Source organism: Salarias fasciatus, chromosome 5, assembly GCF_902148845.1.
Source record: "Salarias fasciatus chromosome 5, fSalaFa1.1, whole genome shotgun sequence".
Classification (NCBI taxonomy): domain Eukaryota; kingdom Metazoa; phylum Chordata; class Actinopteri; order Blenniiformes; family Blenniidae; genus Salarias; species Salarias fasciatus.
In genome coordinates, this window is record NC_043749.1 from 10875358 (window position 1) to 10897377 (window position 22020).

The 22020-nt window shown below is 44.8% G+C and overlaps 2 protein-coding genes across 5 annotated transcripts in view; both read right to left on the reverse strand.

Moving 5' to 3' along the window:
* Nucleotides 1-1584: 1584 nt before the first annotated feature.
* ikbke (inhibitor of nuclear factor kappa B kinase subunit epsilon) lies at nt 1585-11938 on the reverse strand. The gene is made up of 21 exons (XM_030092508.1): nt 11773-11938; nt 9626-9725; nt 9252-9389; nt 8297-8426; nt 8040-8221; nt 7179-7339; nt 6909-7019; nt 6637-6816; nt 5488-5684; nt 5232-5290; nt 4608-4699; nt 4403-4504; nt 4165-4222; nt 3413-3525; nt 3272-3348; nt 3148-3187; nt 2923-3024; nt 2430-2526; nt 2171-2262; nt 2018-2089; nt 1585-1940 (listed from the first exon to the last, which is right to left on the reverse strand). Exons 2-21 carry the CDS (start codon nt 9722-9724, stop codon nt 1877-1879), a joined length of 2166 nt encoding a protein of 721 aa, XP_029948368.1. The 5' UTR covers nt 9725; nt 11773-11938; the 3' UTR covers nt 1585-1876.
* Nucleotides 11939-12652: 714 nt separating this feature from the next.
* srgap2 (SLIT-ROBO Rho GTPase activating protein 2) overlaps nt 12653-22020 on the reverse strand; it is a 48059-nt gene continuing 38691 nt past the window's right edge. For 2 of the 4 annotated variants that reach the window (XM_030092504.1, XM_030092505.1), the window contains exons 13-22: nt 21427-21487; nt 21136-21213; nt 20891-21025; nt 20682-20787; nt 18791-19015; nt 17676-17755; nt 17188-17386; nt 16658-16795; nt 15993-16200; nt 12653-15906 (exon numbers count right to left, since the gene is read on the reverse strand). In XM_030092504.1, the coding sequence (XP_029948364.1) occupies nt 15166-15906; nt 15993-16200; nt 16658-16795; nt 17188-17386; nt 17676-17755; nt 18791-19015; nt 20682-20787; nt 20891-21025; nt 21136-21213; nt 21427-21487 (1971 nt within the window). In that variant the 3' untranslated portion in view covers nt 12653-15165. The remainder of the gene's footprint in view (nt 15907-15992; nt 16201-16657; nt 16796-17187; nt 17387-17675; nt 17756-18790; nt 19016-20681; nt 20788-20890; nt 21026-21135; nt 21214-21426; nt 21488-22020) is intronic. The other 2 variants (XM_030092507.1, XM_030092506.1) reach the window with 2 other exon arrangements.

A 22020-nucleotide genomic window follows, 5' to 3' on the forward strand; every position in this document is an offset into this window, starting at 1 on the left:
CGAGCAACCAACTTTCCACTTTGCCAAAAGCACGTCATATGAGCCGAAGAAGAGAAGACAACAACCCACAAAGACAGTTGAACTAATTCCCCCTTTTGAATGTGAGAATGTTGAAAAGATCAACACGCCTCCAGCTGGGGGAAGAAACTTTCCGTTTCGTTCTGTCTCGACGCTGTTTCTACATGTTTGGCACAACATACGTCAGTCAGGAAGGTAAGAATCGCTCTGTCAGAGACTGAAGAGTGACACCAAGGAACTTTCACTTTTACTTTCCAGCCTGAAAACGTAGTGGACACAGATTATGTCTTAATTCTGACTGTAATATCGGCTGAATATGAGGTGTGTGGCAGGGATACACGTGAAAACATTTCTCAAAACTTTTCTTTTGACCTTTCACTAAGACATAAACAAGCCTGGGAATCCCCCTGGGCGCTGACCACACTGGGTTATTTCACTTTAAGCTATAATTCATCAAACAGTCCCTGAATCATCATCACGCCGTAATTCCCTCAAATTCACTGTGGCGAGAGATGAGATGAAATACTTCTCTTTTACTGTGAACGTGATACAGTAATAACCTTTTTCTCTTCCACTTAAACACAAACAGGAACATGAACAAACTGGTACTACATGGGTGTTTTCCCATCGATGGTGCTGCCGTTTTTTTATTAAATCTACAAATAAAGTCAGGTTGAGCAGTCTGAGTGATCCACTAGTAGACAGAACAGGATGAATGGAGCTCTTCTTCCATCAAAAACAGACAGGAAGAGAAAGTTTGACATTCACACTATTATTCATCAAGATTGTGTTTTTTTGGAGCTTTAAATAAAAATCAGATGATCGGTGGGCGGAGCTGCTGAGTCCTTCTGTCACACGGGTGCAGGTTTTGTTTTGTTTTACAGCCAAGATATTCTCGGTTAATCTCAACGTTCTGGTGACACTGAACTGCTCTCAGAGAAAAGAAAACTGTACTTGTAAACTGTCCAGGGTGTACCCTTTATTTAGTCCTGTGTCAGTTGGGACTAAAAGTGAGTAGCAGATGGAAGGATGAAAACAGACACGTACACCAATGTGTTCTCTGTACAGGACGTATCCAAAACATCATCACAGGAAGGCTTTCTGACTTAATCGGGTTACATTCAGACCAATGCAGAGCTTTTTCCTCTGTGACACACGGCTTACCGCCGGCTCGGCTTTTTCCTGACGGCCTATCATAATGGCAGTCTATTAAAAATACAATAAGACTAAATGCATTAACGAGGTTTGTATTGAAGTGCTGTACTCAGTCTCCACACACACGCACGCACACACCCACACACACACACACACGCTCAGTCTCGTATTTCTATCCTTGTGGGGACCTTCCATTGACTCCCATTCATGTCTAGCCCCTAACCCTGACCCTTACCCTAACCCTAACCCACACCACAATAAAGCCTAACCCTAAAGAAATGTTTTTGCACTTTTACTTTTTTCAGTAACAACAACATGGTCAAGAAAACACTGTTTCTCCTACTTAGGACCGGAAAAAGGTCCCCACAAGGCACGTCGTTCCACGTTTTGCTATCCTTGTGGGGACATTTGGCCCCAACAAGGATAGAAATACGAGAACACACACACACACACACACACACACACACACACACACACACACACACACACACACACTGACGACAAATCCAGTTGGACCTCTCCTCTTCTGTCTCTGCATCTTATCTCTAAATTGACTTTCACATCCTATTGATTGTCTTGAACGGCTTCCTCTGCCTGCTGCTGCTCCTGGATTCACTCCTCTGCATTAGTGGCAGATAAAATGAGCAGACCGTCAGCGTGCACATGAATTTACATCTGAAGATCCGACGATGCTGCGCGTCTTTCACAGAGTGGAGGGTCTGGTGAGGCTGGGATCCAGAGCGCCTGCGGAGTTGACAGCTCCCAGCCTACAAGAGGCAAAACAAGACCGTAAACTTCAGGCTTCATACGAGGCTTCACAGCTGAGTCATGAATAATTTCTCACCTCTCAATGATGTTGTTGTTGTACTGTAGCTCCCGAACCAACATTTCCATTTCATCTCTTAAATGGTGCATCCTGCGAGCAAAGCAACATGGAGAATCAAACATCTTACACACTTTAATATGCGCTCATGGACACACACACACACACACACACCTGGAGACCATCTGGTCTTTGTCCCTGGGTGTGACTCCAGGCTGCTGCCCTGGTCTCTCCGACTGAAGACTGAAAAGGATTCTGTCGATAGCCTGAAGAGAACAGGAGAGACTTGACAAAAAACATCCAACCAATGCAAATAAATCCCAAAACAACTCGACACAAATACCAGTTCATCTGCATGTTAGTGAGCAGAGTGAGGAGGCAGAGGCCTGCTGTCCACCAGTTTGAAGTCAGGAATGAAAAGTGAGATACTGACCTTATTCTGGCACTGCTCGCTCATCTCCAGGTCTGCCAGTAAGCCTGTGGAGAAAGAACTGAAGTCCACCAGTCTGGTCTGCATCTCCTGCAGAACACTGCAAACACAAGAAGAGGAAGTCAGGTCAAATAAAGCTGCTATCAGAACATCGATTCATCTGAGTTCGAATAACACAGAACTAATGGGAACAAGCATTAAAAAAAAATACAAATTTTAAGTTTCTTATGGTATTGGCAATATATTATAAGCTGTGGTTTCAATTCAGTTGTTATTTTTCAAGTCAAAATCACACAAATGATTGTGTCAGTGTATTAATGTTGGAATAATGTTGCCCGTCTGAACGGTTCCATCCCTGTGCCCTGTGGTAATCTTCTTCATATCAGCTTCAACCATCTGAACGAGCTGTAATAATGCTGCAAAATTATTTTGCAACAACGCTGCAGGTGTGAAGTTTGCTCAGTTTCCTGTTTGAGACCACAGCTCGAGCGCTGACCTGCTCCACGTCCTTGCCGAGGCCAAAAGCTCTTTGTATCTCTGCACGCAGTCCTCTCTGAAGAGAGATTTCACTCGCTTAATGTGGGATGACAGGTGGATTCTGGGAAGTGAGAGTTACAAGCAGATTACAGAAGAGCTCAGATAGTTGACGGGCTGGGACACCGGCTGCGCGGACGCACAAATCCGCGATGGCAGACACACACACACACACACACTCACTCACTTCTCAAACTTGTGAATTTGCTCGTCATTATATGCCAGCTCTGTGACAAAAAGAGGGCATCCGTCATTTAAAACGTTGCACAAACAGGAAATACAAAACACACAGTTAAAGGAGGTGAGCTTACTGCCGGTCATCCTGTCTTTACGATAATGCTGGTGGATCGTCAGGATCTTCTGCAGCAGCATCTCCATCTTCTGGCAGCTGTGGAGGACATCCTTTAAACGCCATTTAAACGCCAGGAAGCTGCGTGCACGCCTCTGTGTACCTCTTGTCGTTGCTCAGAGTTTCCGCCAGCTTGGCCTGTTCGATCTGAAGCTGATCCAGGCGGTTCTGAAACTGATGGATCCCAGCGGTGTAGATGGGCAAGTTCTCATGGACCTGCAGACGGCAGCCACACAGCGGGGAGTTCAGAATCACACACAATCGGCTTTTCACGCTTAAAACATTGTTCCTGATCCAAACTCTGTGAAACACAGATTGATCTGATATGTTTACAGCAGAAGACCTGCAGAAAAACAAACTAGTCTAGTTGGATAAGCCATCAACATCACTTAAGAAAAAAAAAAAATCTCCTGTTGTTATGTAAGAAGTTTACTCTTTAAAGTGTAAAGTTCTGGCAGCGTGCACACAGGAATCAGGCAACAGGTGGAAGAACAGGTACGACAACATGTTGTGCGGTGGGTTTTCTACGGGTATTCTGGTTTCTTCACACGGCTCAGAGCTGTGAATTTGAGGCTCATTGGTGACTCTATAGTAGATAAGTGTGAATTCTTTTGCCTCCAAGCTGTTGAGCGTCACCAGAAGTCCCCCCAGGTGTTAAATCTTGTCTGTCTCTCTGCACATGTTTTTTTTTCTCTTGGTCACCATTCCTCTTGATTCAACTGTTCTTTTAATGCAAAATGCTACATGTGGGACACACGTCTTTAATTGCGACTCAACTCAACTGCAACAGCTTTCAAAAAACAATCCTCCAGTATTATTAAAGATCTTTAAGCCTGATGTTACTTCTTAACTCACCAGTTTGAGTTTTTGGCTGTTATCAGCTGGGCTATGGTTTTGTGAAGTGTGAGGCCCTCTGAGAAACACAACGAGTTGATACAAGAGGAGAAGAGGGTTAGTCCTGATCTGCATACCTTAATAAATCATAGCAAAGTGACACATTTCCTAAGATAAGAATGCAAGTGAGTCAATGCACAGCTTACTTCATCCAACTGTATAAAGCGTGTAATCCATCAGTGTGATTTTCTCCACTCACAGAGTATGAATCCTGTGCTCCACACTGAGGCAGGACTGCAGTCTGATGGTGATCAGCGCGATACTGTGCAGGGCCTCTCCACACTCACTGCGCAACTTCATCCTGAGAGCCAATCGGAGGGGGAAGGAAAGCATCAAGCAGAGAGTCTCTGATTCACTGCACACGTCTGGAAGAGCGTCAGTCAACAGCGCCGCGGCCGCCTCACATGTAGCTGTAGTATCCCTGCAGCAGCAGCTCGCGGTGTGAGTGCAGCAGCCGCACCGTCCTCAGATACTGGTGGACCACTCCCACGATTACCTGCACATAAACGGGGATCAGAGACGATAACGATGAGCTCCAGGTTTATGATGCATGAAACTCACATCGAGTAGAATAACGGCCTCGAGGCTCAGCGGATCCACCAACCAGACAGACTTTGACGGATCGCTTCAAACACAGACGCTGGGGCACAGAGGCTACAAATTATAAAATGTGGATGCTTCATAGAGAAGATTTATACAAACGCTCCAGTTTTATTGGGGATGTGATGCAAACCACGGCCTCCCTTTGCTCCGAATTTATGGAGCTGAATGACAGCTGGAGATATGTTTTCACAGTAAAGTCATGCTTCTGAATATAAAATGTCGTCGTTTGCCATTTGATATTTTTATATATTTGTGTTGCATTTTGCCGTTACTGGCAGCTGCGCCATTGAATTTGTGCTTTCTGAGGTCACAGCAGCCACAGCTTCTGACCACCAAAATGCTGCATGTTTCTTTCCTGAGCCGATATTCATGCCAGATGTGTTGGAAAAAATAGGGAAAAAAGAAAAAGAAACGAGCTGAAGTACCTTGGAGAAGCTGTAGTCTGCCAGGACGTCAAACCGTGACGGAATGATGGGAGTCTCTGCTACAAACACGAGAACATCAGGATTTAGATGAAGTTTAGATGCCAAAGGATCGTCTGTATCTGAAATTCTGCTCCCAGAAGGCTGCAGTCCTACATATTTTTAATGTCTTCTTGCTGCAACAAACCTGAATGTGTGGATTATTCAGGTTTCTACAGAGCCTAATATTGATGTATTTATTAAATTCATGTATTCTTACGTTCCCTGAAGGGCAAGCTGCTGTTGGGCTGAGATGAGCCGCTGAGGAGAATGAGGGGTCGGGAAGGCGAGGTGTGAGGAAGGTTGACCACTTTCATGCTGCCCTCCAGGGGGAGGTCATGTCCCAGGTACAGGAGGCGCTGCTGCTGTCCGTCTGTACCCGTCTGTGATGCCACCTCTTCGAAGAACATCGATACTCTGGTTGAAATGACGGACATGTTTTTGAAATTTAATTTGCACCTTGACAACATTGAAAAGTTAAGGTGAAGATTTGGGTCAGTGTTGTTGTTGTTTTTTTTAAAAGAAAGCAACTGCTACATGGCAGTCCAGGAAGGGAAAATATACTAGAATGTTGAATAAAATGAGGGATTAAAACAAAGCTAAAACCTACAGAATAGAATGAAAGGAAAACACATTCAAGCTGTAATAGAAGCAACACAATTATAGATGAAGATGGGATCATTTGACTGGACAGATATTAAGGAATAAATTATGGGCTTATCAACTGCAAAGCCCTCCATAAAAGCCAGACTAAGGAGGTGAAACTGACCTGTAATTAACATGATCAGCTTGTCTGTGATCCGCGGTTTGGATGATAGAGACTGAAAGCAGCACCATCAAATGTTTTTGTTCTGCTTTTAGGAGCAACTAAAACTGAGGAGTCAGACAATGTGAAATTTAAAAAGCACAACAAATACTCTGGTGGAAAACTAGGTCGTGCTTTGTAAACGGATAAAAGAATTTTGAAATCAAGATGAAAGCTAAACGTGAGCTAGCAGACAGTCTACACACTCTAAGTTCTGCTGCAAGGATTCAATTAACTGAGAGGGAAAGTCTTTACACAAGCACCTGGGATTAGAGATATAATCTAGATCTTAGCTGAGACTCGGGGGGTATTATCACACACGATTTGCATTTGCTGCACATTTCTGAACTGCATGCATTAGAGTGCCAGGTGGAAGATTCAGACATCTAATAAGTCAATTCCATTCAATTTGAACAGCTCTCCTCAGTATGAATAACGATAAATGAGGCACGAGAAAAAATAGAATAAATATTAGGTTGTGGCATCTAATTCACCTGACTCTTAAAATCTTCTGTCTCTCTTAGAGCTCATGCACTTCTGCACTGATCAGCCGTGCAGACTTACGTGTTGTAGTGATGTATGTAGACACAATGCGCTGCAGCCTGCTGCAGAGAGAAGAGGTGAACCGGCTGCCGCTGCAGTACGTCAGTTGTGGCTGTGAAGAACTGGTCGAAACCCCAACACCTTTCCTGGTCCGCCTCCAGTATGCCTGCCAGCACTGGAACCAGCTGCACCCTCAGACCCCTGCAGCCAGAGAAAACAGTGCAGACACGGACAGTTAATGAATTTCGTGCTCTCATCTAATGACATTTTTTTATTTTTATAGGGGGACGTACTGTGATAGCTGGCAGTTATGAGGGAGGTGGTAGCTCCACTCTATCGGTCCGCCCTCAGCTCGCTGGATTCCGGCTATGGCCCCCATCGGCTTCTCTGCAGTTATTTTGTACCTACACAACAAATACATACAAGTTAGACCGACAGATGTTTAAACAATAATGAAACATGTGCATATCCTCTGAGAAACACAACACTTTTATATTTTTTGCATGTATTTCCAATAGATCTGTGATGACTGAAACGCCACACGCGAGTGTATCACCACTTACATGGTGGGTTTGTTCCTACGAGGTCCTTCGTACGGTGCGAAGGGAAGATTCCCGGTGGCCGTGTGATATAAGGTCACGCCGATGCTCCACAGGTCAACGCTGACTCCATACGACTTCTGGTGGTGCTTACGCAGCACGGCGCGCTCATACATGTCGGGGTGCTGAATCATGAAGAGAGCAGAGCGAGAGAAGCGAGAGCAGGCATGACTTTACAGAGGTTAAGGTTGACTGTACTGTGTTTCTGTGACTCTGTTTATACATTTCCACCGTTTGGCCACTAGAGGGAAACCCAAGTCTCACTAAACACGCCTGGTACTTTTATATTAATTCACAACGACGTAACAATGGGATACAAAATCCACACACTGTGTTGACAGTGAGTACAAAAGATGTTGAAAGACATCTTAGTGATCACATATCTTCAGTATCAGTTATATCTCGGTAAGTGTTCTCAATCCCAAGTTTTGACAGATCAAAAGGGAGTGCTTAGAGCTCCACTGATGGGATGCGATGTATGCTGATTGATCTCTTTATCTAGCACATTCAAGATTTGTAACTAATTTTAGTTTCAAAGTATAAGGAGACATTATTTTGCTTCACAAATGGTACATTCAGACAGAAGTTTAAAGACTTTATTGAATTATTTGACATCTATTTCTGGCCAGTTCACCAAGAGGTCAATGAGAAGAGTTGATTCAGAGTAAATATTCTTTTGTGCAGTTTTGATTTCTGAATTTAAATCTTTTTTTGGTTTCTGCCAAAACAGCCTATTTCAGTTCTTCGGGCCATAATAAAAACACAGTATATTGAGTACATTTTCAGACAAGCAGACTAAATGTATTCATAAGTTGCTTATCTTACCAAATACTCTTCAGTCCCATAAATGGACATAAACTTCTCGTCATCCTCCAGCTCTCTTGCGGCGCCAAAGTCCGTCAGCTTGTACACAGACTTGCCGTCGTCTCCAACCTGACGCATGATGTTGCCTGGCTTAATGTCCCGGTGCACCACTCCGTTCTCCCGCAGGTGGTTCATGCCCTGCACTGGAGAGAGGAGACAGTGCCTGTTTAGGAAAAGACAAAGCGTGCAATAAGAGAATAATACACGTACACACCTACCGATGCACTGCAACACGGTGAGGAACTCTGTTTCTGACAGCCCGAAGGCGTTTTCAGGCTCTTCGAGCAGGTTGAGCAGACTTCCTCCTGAACAGTACTCCATCACGAGCACCTTCTGCTTCGAGGGCAGCTGGTAACACAAACAGCAGACCGTGGGCTGCACTGCTCCTCGACACAGTCAGCTGCTACAAATATTTTCACACCAAGTTATCAAAAAAAAAAAAAATATAACAAAGAAATGAAAGTTTTTTTGACAATCTGCAAATGAAACATTTCAATATTTGCTTTTTGGAGTGGGGATTACACCAGCTGCTAACAATTTAGTCACTACTATTATCACGGCATCTGAGGTCCTCAGGAAGAGAGAGGTCTACTCAGTGTTTCAGAGTCAGAGGCAAACAAGGTGAAGCAGCTTCTAGTTTCTATGCTGTGGAACAAACTTCCTGCTGACACACTTCTGTTAAATCAAGTCATGAAACATTACCTTTTCCTCAATCTTTTCATTAAACAACAGATTTTGACTTAATTTTATGGCCTCTATCTTTATAAATCTTTTGCTTCATTTATTCTCCTTTTAATGCCTTTCCTAATCACTTTGCTTTAATGTTTACATGCATAATTGCGAAAGATTGAGATTCTTCATGGCCTTGTTCAAATGAGTTTCCTTTATTTCCTTGTGAAGCACCATGAATTATGTCTGAATAGTGCTATACACATACATTTTGCCTTACAGTTGTTCACAAAATAGGAAAGAGGTTTTCAAAACATGTTGGAAAAAGGAACACTGATTTTCTGTGTACATATAAGCTTGATGAAACCATTGTTTCTTCCACTAACTCTGCAAATCCTGCACAATGCCCTGTCTAGACCTGGCAGATGCTTTTTTTTTTTAATTCATCCAGTGAACGAGATCTACATCCTTTCTTTGCCCCTGCTGCTGTATTTCCTTCGTTACCTCTTCCACAGTGAACAGGCGGACGATGTTGCTGTGGCTGAGCTTCCTCAGCATCTCGAACTCTCTCATCTGGACGTCCTGGGGCCGGTTGTAGCTGACCGCGTTGAACACCTTCACAGCCACCAGCTCACCTGTCCTCTACATGCGTGCACACGAACACACGCACAGGTTAATCAGCCTGACACATCACGGCAGCGCACCATGAGAGCGTCAGCAAAGACGCCCACATCACTGCGACCACAACCTTTCATTAACATCCTGTCGCAGCCGACGAGCCAAAAACGCTGAAAACATCTGAGACAGATAGCGCACGTTGATGTCAGCAAGTTTCCAATCGAGTCAGTCTTTCACGACGATCGCCAGTGTGTTATTACCTTATTGCGAGCCTTGTACACGCTGGCCGTCGCTCCTTGACCGAGGACATCTTGTAAAGACCACAGATAATTTGGTGTGCTTGCCGTCATCCCAGACATTCTGTGGGGAAGAGGCAGAGAGACGAAACAGACAGGATCAAAACATGACATGTTTTAAGTGAGCCGAGTGTGAAACCTGTGAAATTTCAAGTTTCATGCAGATCTGTCGCAACTCTTTACAGATTCTGCCAAAATCACCTGTAAATAAACAACTGTTCTTATGTTATTTTTGTTGCACAGCAGATGATATATTAATGTATCTATATTGCTGTTTAAGTTGAAGCCTGTAACCATTGGTCATATGATGACGCATAGACTGGTGGATGTGAGTGTCTGACTCAGTATTTCATCCTGTGAGGGAACCTAAGGTGGATAAAGATGGACGAATGCATGCAGCAGAAATTACACAACTGGTCATAGAGATGTCAGACTTCATTATTATGTAAAAAGGTAAAATATGGAAACATGAGCATGTTAAGGGTTGATCAATGATGCAAAAATGGAGAGTAAATGAAATTTTAAGCACAGATATGCAAATGTAAATGTCCGGCGCTTTAGGGTGATGGACAGTGAAGCCAAAAATAACAACGGGGAGATCAACGGATCTTTGGGCAAATATCAGATCCTTTATTTGTGCAGCGCAATAACTCACAATCGCTCTACATACAAATGTATTCAAAATACAGTGAACATTCAGGTAACCTGCCTCTCTCCTGTAGCCCCCCAACCCCCTGGAAAGCTTTTCCTTTCCAGAGTAGCTTGTGCTTACTTCTGTGGAACTGTTGGTTTTTTAATAGTGATGTCAATCGATTAAATTTTTTTAACCAATTAATCGCAACAATAACCAAAATTAGTTGCATCATTTGTTAACTTGACATCAACACACACACTCACACAAGACTGGCTTTACCTGAATGTTTTAACTTTTGGAGCAGATTCACATCAGAAAACATTCACAAATGTGGAATTTTAACCATGTAACATTTTAAAGTTGAGATGCTCAAGGAAAGGCCAATCTCTTTTGGTGTTGAACAGTCCAAAGCATAGATGGCCACGGTAGGATATTGGTAACATTTTCAAGCTTGAAATGGAGAATCTAACCATCATAATTCACCTGTACCTCACAGGGATGAAAAAACAATGCCTCAGTGACAGTAAAATATTTCTTTTCTTTGGGCCAATTGCTCACCCTAACCCTAATTCTGCAATTAATTGCAATTTTGAAAAAAATAATCGTTGATAGCCCTCTATTAATTAATCATGGTTAATGTGGTTGAAACTGACAGCACTAGTTTTAAACTGTATGAGGCTGAATTGAGTTGCATGGTGAGTTGTGCCATACAAACGACAATGTCATAATAATTCAAATGAAAGTGCATAATGTGAAATAATGTTATTTACATTAAATGCTTGATAATAAAATTACATATGATGCACTTTTGTGTCTAGTTAAAAACAATGTTGCTTTGAAAACGATACACCGTTGCCAACCCCTCAGTCAGGAATGTTCTACATGATGTGATCATCTAATGTACATAGCTGCTCATTTGCATATCCAAGTTCGATGATGATGTCATTAAAAAGATACATTGTTGCCAATTTCTTAGCCAGCAAAGTTCTAAATTACATCAGCATCTATTTAAACACCCTTTTAAAGTAACGCAATAGTTACTATATCTAATAATCAGTTGCTTTTAAAATATTGCAACTCAGTTACTTTTTTAAGCAGTAACTAGTAACTATAATTAATTACTTTTTAAAAGCAACTTGCCAAACACTGGGTACAGACATCTGAAACTATACTCAAGTACAGCAAAGGTGTTTGTACTTACTTTGTTGCTACGTCCGAGTTCGTTATTTCGCTGAAAACTAACTTTAGTTGGTGAGTTTGACCCAATTAAACATGTTAGCTGCGGTGTTAGCTTAAACCCCGCGATTAAACTGGAGTTAAGAAGATTTCTTCAGCATTATAACTCTGGTTTCTCAGCGAAATGAAGCGATGTCTGTTTTTACCCTGAGCAGCTCCAAGTAATCAGGAGTTTTGGAGGGTTAGTGTGTCCTGAGAACAGATATTACACTTAACAGACGGTGAGTAAATTGAAGCCTACCTGAAGAGCGGCGGCTCTGACAGAAGAACCCGTCAGTAAAATAACACAGAAAATAAATAAAAAATGACGTTTGTTTTCTTTATTAATCCCAAAACTTGGCAAATCGAGTGGAGGGCAGCGGCCGCCGGCTGCACAGTGTTTGCATTGCGGTAACTGATGTAGGAAGTTTGGGAGAAAACTGCAGTATGTGTCTGAAGGCGGAAATGGTGCGTTTAAGAAGATCCACCGGCACGTCCCGGTCTCAACTTCCCTCTGCGCGACAGAGAGACAACACCGAGCCGCACAGAGCCGGCGGAGACAGACGAGACATTTATATTATAAACATTGCGGAGCAGAGGACACGCCGAGTCCACTGACTGAGACCGAGTCCAGCAGATGCGGACTGAGAAGGTGGCAAGAGCCCCCTTCTTCCCTTCTCCCATCTGGACACGTGCTGCCTTCACGAGTCACTGGGAAGTTGGAAATTCCACCAGTTTTTTTTTTCACTGACACACACACACACACACTTCCTCATGACACAATGTGAGGGGCCGCTTCGGGCTTAACATACTGTGGTATTAAAGAAAAAAATATGAACGCTTTATGATTTTCTATTGTTGGAAATGGAATCTGGTCTTATTTGCATGCTGCATGTTTATTTGCACATTCAGTCCCTGGAACTACAGTGTATAACAGCAAAAAAACAAATCAAGACCCAATATAGCAAGCACTGTTTATTAAAAAACAGATCAACTACAAGAACTACACATAGAATTATATAAGGCCTATTTGATTAAACTACTATTGCTATTACTGTACAATATTGTACCAAAAAAAGAGTGTACCTCTGTAATGTACAACATTGTATATACAAAGTACATCTGAACACAGGATTCTCCAGTAATACAGAGACAACTATAAATAGATTTGACATTACAGTCATTTTTTTTTTTTAGTTCAGCTGTTTTCAAATGGACACAAAAATGCATATTTAACAATATTCAACTCAAACATATCATCCCCACACAGTTAGTCCACATGCAAGCCAAGTTGTTCAAGTGCACGATGATTGATTTGAAATCGAAGAGGGTCCCAGCTCCCCAAGACAGCACAACCGGGAAACAATGACCCAACCACCCACACGCCTGTCTGTGTGAGCGCTTGCTCTGCACCACAAACACACACAGGTACAGTCCCCCTCCAGTTGGAACGATGAGGTAAGAGCAACACGAATACACCAGGTATTACACCAACAGTATACAGAGAAATCTTTAATAAAACCCTTAATTACAATTCATTACCTGGATGAGAGCATACAGGAACGCAGTATGTGTTGCATTTTTAGGGAGATCAAGCAGAAGGCTAAAAGACACATGTATAAAGCCAGTTCATCACTTTTTTTTTTCCTTTAAAAACAGGTTAAAAAATAAAAAAAGCCTCTCGTTGAGTTGAACCTCAATCACACATCATTTTAGTTTGCGTTTATAAAATTGTCCACTTATTACATTTTTTGTTAAATTCACCACCAAATCTAACTTTGCAAAAACTAAATATTAAAGAATCTCAGACCAGGAAAAGTTGAAGTCATTTGATTTGGGTTTGCTCATCTTATTTCTAGTCGATGCTGGTCTGCTGCAACACTCACTGAGGACAAGACATTTCAGGAATCCCTGCAGGCTTTTTCATATGGTCACATGTGTACAGTGCATATACTTCTCAGCACTAAGGCTGCTGGTACTCAGGAGCACGGGAAAAGTGTTTTTCCTTCCAGCCTCCAGATGGCTGCTGTCGGGTGGCTTCCGCTTAAAAGACGATGTCAGTTTGGGAGAGTTGCATTCATACTCCTTTATCCATGCATGCTCACACAGGCGCACACACATGCATACACACAGAGGGTTACAAAACTCCATATATACACACCATAACAGATTTTGAGCATTAACTGGGAAAAAGAACACAAAGTAAAAACATAGTTTGCTTGAGAACGCATCAGATGAGGTGGTTGGTTGTGCTTTTATCGAAACACAGGAGAATCCTCAGCTCCATGCTTCCAGTTATCATCATGGTTATTAAATATACATAACACAGTATTAGAAGAATCAAACCCCTTTATTTACTGTTAAGTCTGAAGTATATAGTGTATAGGAGCAATACATAACTTTTTACTTTGTTTTTTTAGGAAGCTGACCGATAGCTGGTACTGCAGATAGAGGAAGTGATGCAATCAGCCAGTTTGTCTATTGTAGCTGCTGTCAAAGGCCCCAGCATGCAAGGAAAACCTGAAAGACGTTTAGCTGCCACAAAACACCGCCGACACACACATTTAAAGAAAATGTGTGCGTGTGTGTGCACGCGCAGTCCAACATTACACGTGAGAATGCTGGGCTTCAGTGGTCTCCCATAGGAGGAGAGGAGAAAAGCCGAATAATGCCACAAACTGCCAGCTTTCCTTATTTGTATTGCTTTGAGATCAGTGGTTTTCTAAGTATGGGATGGTCCCCTGATCCCCCAATAGGAGAAGTGCCCCACGCTTTGAAAACCAAACGATTCAGATGAATTTCTGCCTTTTGTTGGCCGAGTCAGGCATGTGTTGTTTGCTGCTCCTATCGTGGTGCTAGTACTAAATGGCAATTTAAAAAAAAATAATCACAAAACATATCAAACACTGGAGGAAGAGATAAAGTAAAGCTCTTGATCACATGACTGACACTGATATTTGGCCCAGTTTTCTTTTATCATCACAAAAGTCCACCTTTGACTCCTCTGAAGCAGCAAGTCAGTGTGTTTTATTCCTACAGAGTGAGAGTTTAGCATTTCACAGTCTATTCTCAGAAACCAAACACTCCCACCTGGTCTGCTAGTCATGGGGTCATTTAAAAAAAAAAAGATAAAAAAAAAAACAACTGTCATGTCTACTATACAAAACCAAACAGTGCTTTTTGTTCCTCACAAAGCTTTGTGTATAAAGGCAAGTAACACTCTTGCACACCCACTGAAAATTCATACATCACAAGCTAGTATTATGTTCGCTCCAGGCGCTGCAGACCTGTCAGTGTCCGTCCTGAGTCCTGTTCCCTTCTCAAAAGATTGGAAAATCCAGCGATCTCTTGAATCTCTGTGACGGCAAGAAGAAAGAAGAGGTGTTTGCCCTTTGATAGTTGACCTATATTAAAGCAGAGCTGCCGGGAAAGGGCAGTAAAAAAAAAAAAAAAAAAAAAACACACACCGGACACTAAAAGGGAAAACGTCTTGTGTGAAGAAGTTGCCCGCACACCAGTGAGTGGATGCTACAGGTGAGTCGTGTGTTAGCAGGTTTCCCGTGTGAAACAAAGCAGGTGCTTGTGGCACCTGGTGAAAGAGCTGTGAGGATGTAGAGTCTGAAGGGATCTGTGCTGCAGGGCGGACTGAGGAGAACTAGGCTGGGCAGGACTTGTCGTTAGACTGGGGCGGTGGTGGAGGAGGAGGGGTGTGAGGGAGCGAGTGCGTGTAGCCTGCTGGCGGAGGCGGGGGCGTCGGGGGGACGGTGGAGGTCGGAGAGCCCATGGCCGGACTCCCGCTCCCTCCTCCGCTCTTTGGGAACACCACGGGCTTGGGCCTCGTCGCCGGAGGGCGCAGCTCTCTGAAAGACGGTACGGACGAGGAGAGGGAGGAGGAGGACAGGGAGGGGGAGGTGGCGGAGGGCAGCGGGCTCCGCGGCTGGCTCTTGGCGGGGCGGAAGGACGAGGGCACGTCGCTGGCGGAGGAGGCGCTGCGCTGCAGCGGATGGGCGTGCGAGGAGCCCCCCTCGCTGTCCCGCAACAGGCGGGAGTGAAGGGGACTGGAGGGCTCTGAGGCCCCGCCCCCTCCCCCTCCTCCTCCGCCGCCGCCGCCACACACACCTTTCAGCTGCTCCAGCGTGTCCAGGACCACGTCAGGCGTGTGCGTGTGTTTGGGCGTGCCCTGCAGCTCCAGCTTGCTGAGCTCGCTCCTGGACGTGTCGATGTCCTGCAACACGAGAGGCGGACATGATGAGAGACGAGCACGTCCCTGAAATGTGACCAGCAGCTCTGAGCGGCGCCTCACCTGGGCGATCACCTCGGGGTCCAGCGGTCGGTGGTTGCTGAAGCTCTTGGAGCGTCCTGCTGGAGTCGACTTTCGGAGCTGTGGACTTTCCACCTGAATGATAAAAGTAGCTTTAATTAGACACTGACCAAAAAAAAAAAAAAAAACAACAACTGGTGGATCCAGGATGAAATTGTTACCTTGGCCTTGAGCGAGGAGTGGCGAGTGACTGAGTTGAGGATGCTGTGTGCGCTGACTGGTCGTTTGTCTCCTGCCTCTTTGACCAGCGCCCCGCCGACAGGAAGTGACGCCGTCCTCACGCCTCCTCCGCTGGTTCCTGGACTCGTGCTGTCGCTCTCCGAACGGAAGGCTCTGCGGATGCTGCCGGACTCGGGCCGCTTCCTCAGCCTGAGGAAACAAATATTTCATTTATTTTAGGTAATGGGACCAGTTTGTCATAGGGCTTATGGTTTTGACTGATTTCACATTTCATCATGACAACTGCACTGTTTGATGGTCGCACACAATCGTATTAGTTAACTTATATGACTGGACTGACAAGATTTTATTTTATTTTTCATAAAAACTTGAAGAGATTTAGTTTTTACAGGTACACATGCCAAATCCTGTCAGCGGCCACAGGACAGGAGTGAAAGGGTTGATTAACAACTTCCTCGGCTTCCTGTCCTGATTTCTATCACACTGCTTTAAACACACCATTTAAGATTTCAGCTGAAAAAAAGGCAAATTCTCTGTAAAATAAATCACACGCTTCTATTTTCTTCCCATTTTCTACTACAATGTTGCAAAATCCTAAAACTGCGACAAAATCATTTCTGTGACATGTTGAAATTGAAGAACACACTTGTTCAGGTTGGCCAGATAGATGTCGGCCACGTGGGCCCCGGTGGGGGAGGCGGCGCTGCCTCTGGTGGACACCCGCTCCTCCAGCAGATCCCTGCTGTCCACGTCGGGCTTCGGACTTCCCCGTCCCACGTCAGGCCTGCGACAGTCCAACCGAAACGCGAGTCATTGTTTTGATGTGGTTGCTCTGTTCTAGCTGCACGCTGCAGATCTTGGGAGTGGAAAACTGCAAAAGCAAAAAACCTGAGAGGCTTCAGCAGCGCTGCAGTTTTATTTTTTCCAGCTGTGAAATTTGCGGAACCGAACTATCTTCTTTTATTCTCCGGTATAAAAATAATCCTCACGCCTAAGAGAAGCCACTCTATCATCTCGACTATAAAAGCTCAGTAAGGAAATTGATGTGTTATGATATGCTGATTGTATCAACTTCCTTAGCAACGGGGATTTCCACAAGATTGCCTTTTGTTTTTTACTTTTGCTCAGCGGCAAAATGCTTCAGATCTTTACAGCATGGACTGAAACACATCTTACGTGTCTGGGATGACAATATACTGGTGCGGCACCAGTCCGTCCGCTCCATTGTGCCGCCCCTCCCACCAGTCGTCGGACGCTCGCTGGTACAGAAGCAGCGACGCGCCCTTCTTGAACGACAGCTCCCTGCTGGTGCGGCCGGTGTAGTCGAACCGGGCGATGGCCTCTATGGGGTCGCACTCTGAAACAGCCAAGGAGCCTGGAATTCAGAGGACGGCGTGGGGAGAGAGGCGGGAAGCGACAGGACGGCAGGGGAGAGGTGGAGGAGGAGAGGGAGGGGGGGGCTCGATTAGTGCCTAGCAGATTAGTGCTGCTGCATTCAGTGTCAAAACGGCGTGATTAAAAGGTTGACAGGCGAAGGCGTGAGCCGGCGTGTGACGTTAAGGCTGGAACTCGTGGGAAAAGCGGCGTGACGTTTCAAAAAAACCAGCTACAGGTGGAGAGAATGAAGCACATACAAAGCTCAGAGCCGCACAATCTTCACGTACCGTCTTCACTGTTGTGGCTGACGGAGATGGTGTCAGGTGCCGGCTCCTCCACAAGGGGGGGCTCACAGTGCGGACTGTCGCTGCAGCAGAGGACGGAGAGGGCAGGAGAGGTTAGACTAGAGGATGTAAAAGCTTCAGCCTGAGATCACGAGCTAATGACTCACAGCCTGTATTCAGTCCTCCACACAGTTACATAAGCTCATAATGTACACAGAGCAGCGCTGAGCTCATACCTCTGCTGTGTACTTCAAGCAAGAAAGACGCTTCAGCACGGCCAATTATATGGTTTAATGTGTTTGCAAGGACTTTAAGAGCATCATACCTGGACAGAAAACTAATAGCAGGGCAGGGATCCATGTAGCATGCAGTGTCTGGTGTACACTGTGTCACATTACAGTTTCTAACAATGCAGACACATTAAATTGGATTCCAGGAGAGTGTCGTCACCCTTAACCACCGCATGTTTTCAGGTTTTTTCACAAAACAGCAAAAGATATAACAGAGTATAGAGTATTTTCAACAAAATAATGTCCTGTCGTTTATGCTAAATGAGACATAAAGACTGTTACTCTACTGGAGCAAGAACATTATCTGTTCAACTAAGGATGGAAGCTATTCTACAGAAGGAGGATGAGGAAAAAATGCTTTTTGGACGTGTTGATAATGATATGCTTTCTCAAATTCTGACTTGTGAAAAAAATGGATTTAAATAATAAAAAAAGGGTCCTAAAAAGATGAGCTGTGCCAGTGTGATGATGTTTTTGTTAACACTTCTACAGCAAGTAATGAAAGCCGCTGACCTACAGTCTGTACAGCGGCACTGACCGGCAGTAATCACCACGACTGGGGTCGAGGTTTGTCATTCTAGTAAAACTGAAAGTTAGCCATTGTGTGTGTGTGTGTGCTGCGCTCTGCTGGGCCCACGTCGTCAGGCGGTACAGAGGGTAAGCTGATCCTCACGGCCCCCCGGTCCAGAGTGGGAGAGACGAGACAAGCCGGGCCTCCCCTCCTCGCCGCCGCCGCCGCCATCACTCTTCATCAACCTAAATCAACCATCTGTCCCACCTCCCCATTTCTGGCCTCCTAATCGTCCCAAAATTCACACACGCTCTCACCAGAACTCCTCTCCCGCTCCGGGGACGGTGTAGACGGGGCCCGGCAGGTCCTGCGGCCCCGGAAAGATGGCGTCGTGGTGGATGATGATGGTCTTGATCAGCTCGTTGACGTGGGCCTGGCAGGAGACCTGGTCGTGGCCCTCGGGCACAGACATCAGGGTGGGGCCGAAGCAGATGGCCAGGTTGTAGGGGTCCATCATGTTCTCCTCGCTGTACTGAGACAGGCTGGGTGGAAGATGAAGATGAAGAAGAGAAAAGGCGATAAATCACACGTCTGTTTAAAGCCAGCGATACACACAACCGAGGCATTTCATTCAGAACTGTGAAGGTGTGTGTTGCTCAGAGAGAAGAGGCAGGAGCTTCGGGGTGACTGTAAATCATTCAAGAAGGAGAAGACGCTCCCTCATGTCTGGGACCACTTGCTTTACCCAGGAGTCTCAAATGTCAGGTCTCCCACATCCAATCGCCTCTCCTCCTTCACTCCCTTTTGTTGCCTCCCTTCACTGAAGGCTTTTTTGTCACGGACCAAACGGGCTGGAATGTGTTTTTCCGACTGTGTGCATCCATGTGCGACTGTTTTGAGTTTAACATTTCTGCCGACTGCTCTGAGGCGAGTCCACCTTCAGCAACCTTTCGCAAAGTTTGTGTGTTTTTTTTTTCAGAGGGAGAAGGTCGATGGTGGTACGGAGGTGCAGTGGTTGGCCTTTCAGGGAGTTTTCAAGTTCTCACTGTGCCGGTTTTGCTTCTGTTTCCTCCATTTTCTTTTCCTTTTTTCACTGCTTCAGTAGAATCAAAGCGCTCTACATGATCAATCACATTCACCCATTTACTCACACAGTCTCACACACACACACACACACACACACATTGTTACGGCTGCCACGGAATGCACACACACATACGCCGTCAGGAGAAATTCAGGGCTCAGTATCTTTCTCAAAGATATTTTAACATCAACACTGCAAGATGGAAAAAGAACTTTCAATTGAGATTGGAGGATGGGTTACTCTGCCAACCGAGCCGCGGCCAGGGACTCCCAATTGTCTACAGGTGTGTGTGTGTGTGTGTGTGTGTGTGTGTGTGTGTGTGAGAGACTGTGATTGAGTGTGTGTGTGTTCCCTAGCATGGATGAAGCTGATTTTCTGATGTGCTATGGAGGCTGCTGGGACTTCATATGAAAATACTGGGAAAACAAAAATAAACATGACTTTAAGGAGGAAATTAAACTATTTCCCAAAGAGCTAAGCGTCCAATTCAGAGTGATGAAGGTCAAATTATATTGTTTGAACTCTGACCCTTTCATTACGTCCTGTACTTGACTCCTTGCAAAGCTCAGAGGATGTTTGGACTCGGACTGAGAGGCCAGAAATATGTACTGTTTACTGGAACCGCTGAGTGTGTCTGGACAGAGTGGCCATTTTTTTTTTATTAACATTACTTGGTTAAGTTTTCTATTTTCTTTACCATCAACCTAGAATTAGTGTCATCTTTTGCAATTTTGGCTTGCTTGCCACATAGATTGGTTAAATTGATCTTCCCTCGCTTGTGGTTTTCTTGTAGCAGAAAACGATTTTCTCCATCTGTGTCGCACCGATTGCTGCTGAAGGTCTGGGAGTGGTATCTTGTTGTGACGCATAATAACATGCTTTATAAAGGAGCAACAAACAGGCTGTCATCGCTAACAATATACTGTTTTGACATGAGGTCGTGATTTTGCTACTTCTCAGTAGGGCAGTACCTGGATTTCACTTCAGAACTTGCTTTTATGAACAAGTTTCCATATGCTTTGTAAATTATAATACAAGTTAATTCACTTTTTACTCTTTTTGCCTTTAAAAAAAAAACACTAAAAATAAATGTTCAGTTTGCATTTGGAGGCCCTGGTACTCACTGGTTGAGGAAGGCAAACAGGTATCTCATGATGATGAGAGTTTTACTTTGCAGGGACTGCAGGATTTTCTTGATGTGGACCGCCCGTTCCTGCAGGCTCTCCATGGCTGGGAAAAAAAAAAAATAGAACACAGCCACGACACCCGGGGGATTACTCACACAGGCCCGAGCCATAAACACACAAACAAAACGAAAGGAAGCCACGCTTACAGACGCAGGATATGAGGTCATGGAAGACTTCCTTTGGGAAGAGCGCGTGGTCCAGCCCTCTGAAATACAGCTTCAGCACGCCGGCGATGGAGTCCATGTCGTGGTCGTTCTGGTCCCCTGCCAGAGGGTCCTCACCTACATCCGGAGGACAGAGAGGATGAGGGAGGCAAGCGATAATAAACCACCAGAAAAAAAAACACATTTTATGAAACTTCCTCGTGTTTCCTGCTGGACTGTAGCTTCACCTCTCTCAAAGGCGTTCTTAATGTCGTTGACTTCCACTTTAGAGCCCGACACTCTGAAGATCCCTTCGTGCTGCAGACCTACACACACAAACACACCCCAGGATTAAAACCAATACTTTTTCTTAATGCTTACTGCTATCTTTGCTTTTTTAAAAGGCAACACTTTCTGTTTTTGCTTTAGATCGCAGTTTAAAATGATCTAGAAACAGCAAAAAAAATGAATTAAGACACCAAAGGAATGAGTCTGACGCCTAAACTCAGGGGAACTGGATCTCGGGAGGATTTCCTCACCGTGGCGGCTGATGAAGCGGATGCAGCTCTCCACCATGAGGGGAATGGCTTCACCCGAGTCCTGAAAAAACAGACGGGGGGAATTACTCCGTTTAGAAGGAGACATGATAGGGTGTTGGTGTAGTGAGAGGGGGAAAAAAACATACACGCTCCGTTCATCACACGCGTCTGCACACGCACTGGCACACACAATTAGGATGAATGGGCATCAGGCGTCGGAGGGGGGGGGGGAAGAGAGTCGGTGGGTGCAGCACCCAGCTGTTGCTAGGATACAGCACCTTTTCTTTTTCCCTTTGTTTGTTTGGGGTTTTTAGAAATCTGAGAGGTGAAGCTGTGAAACGCGTGCTCGACTGAACACGCAGCCACCGTTTTGGTCATGCATGTCGGTCGTTAATGATAAAACTGCAATCCCGAAACAATTCTTGTTTATTTTTGGTTTTATTTGTCTGCTGAATGAGATTTAAAAATTAAAGAATACAAGCTACACCAGCAGGGGGAGCTACAAACATGAGCTTCCCCAGTGGACTGGTTACCTTTTGATCATGAGGCACTGATTCACTGCTAGAAACATGCAGATATGTGTTTTTATCCATC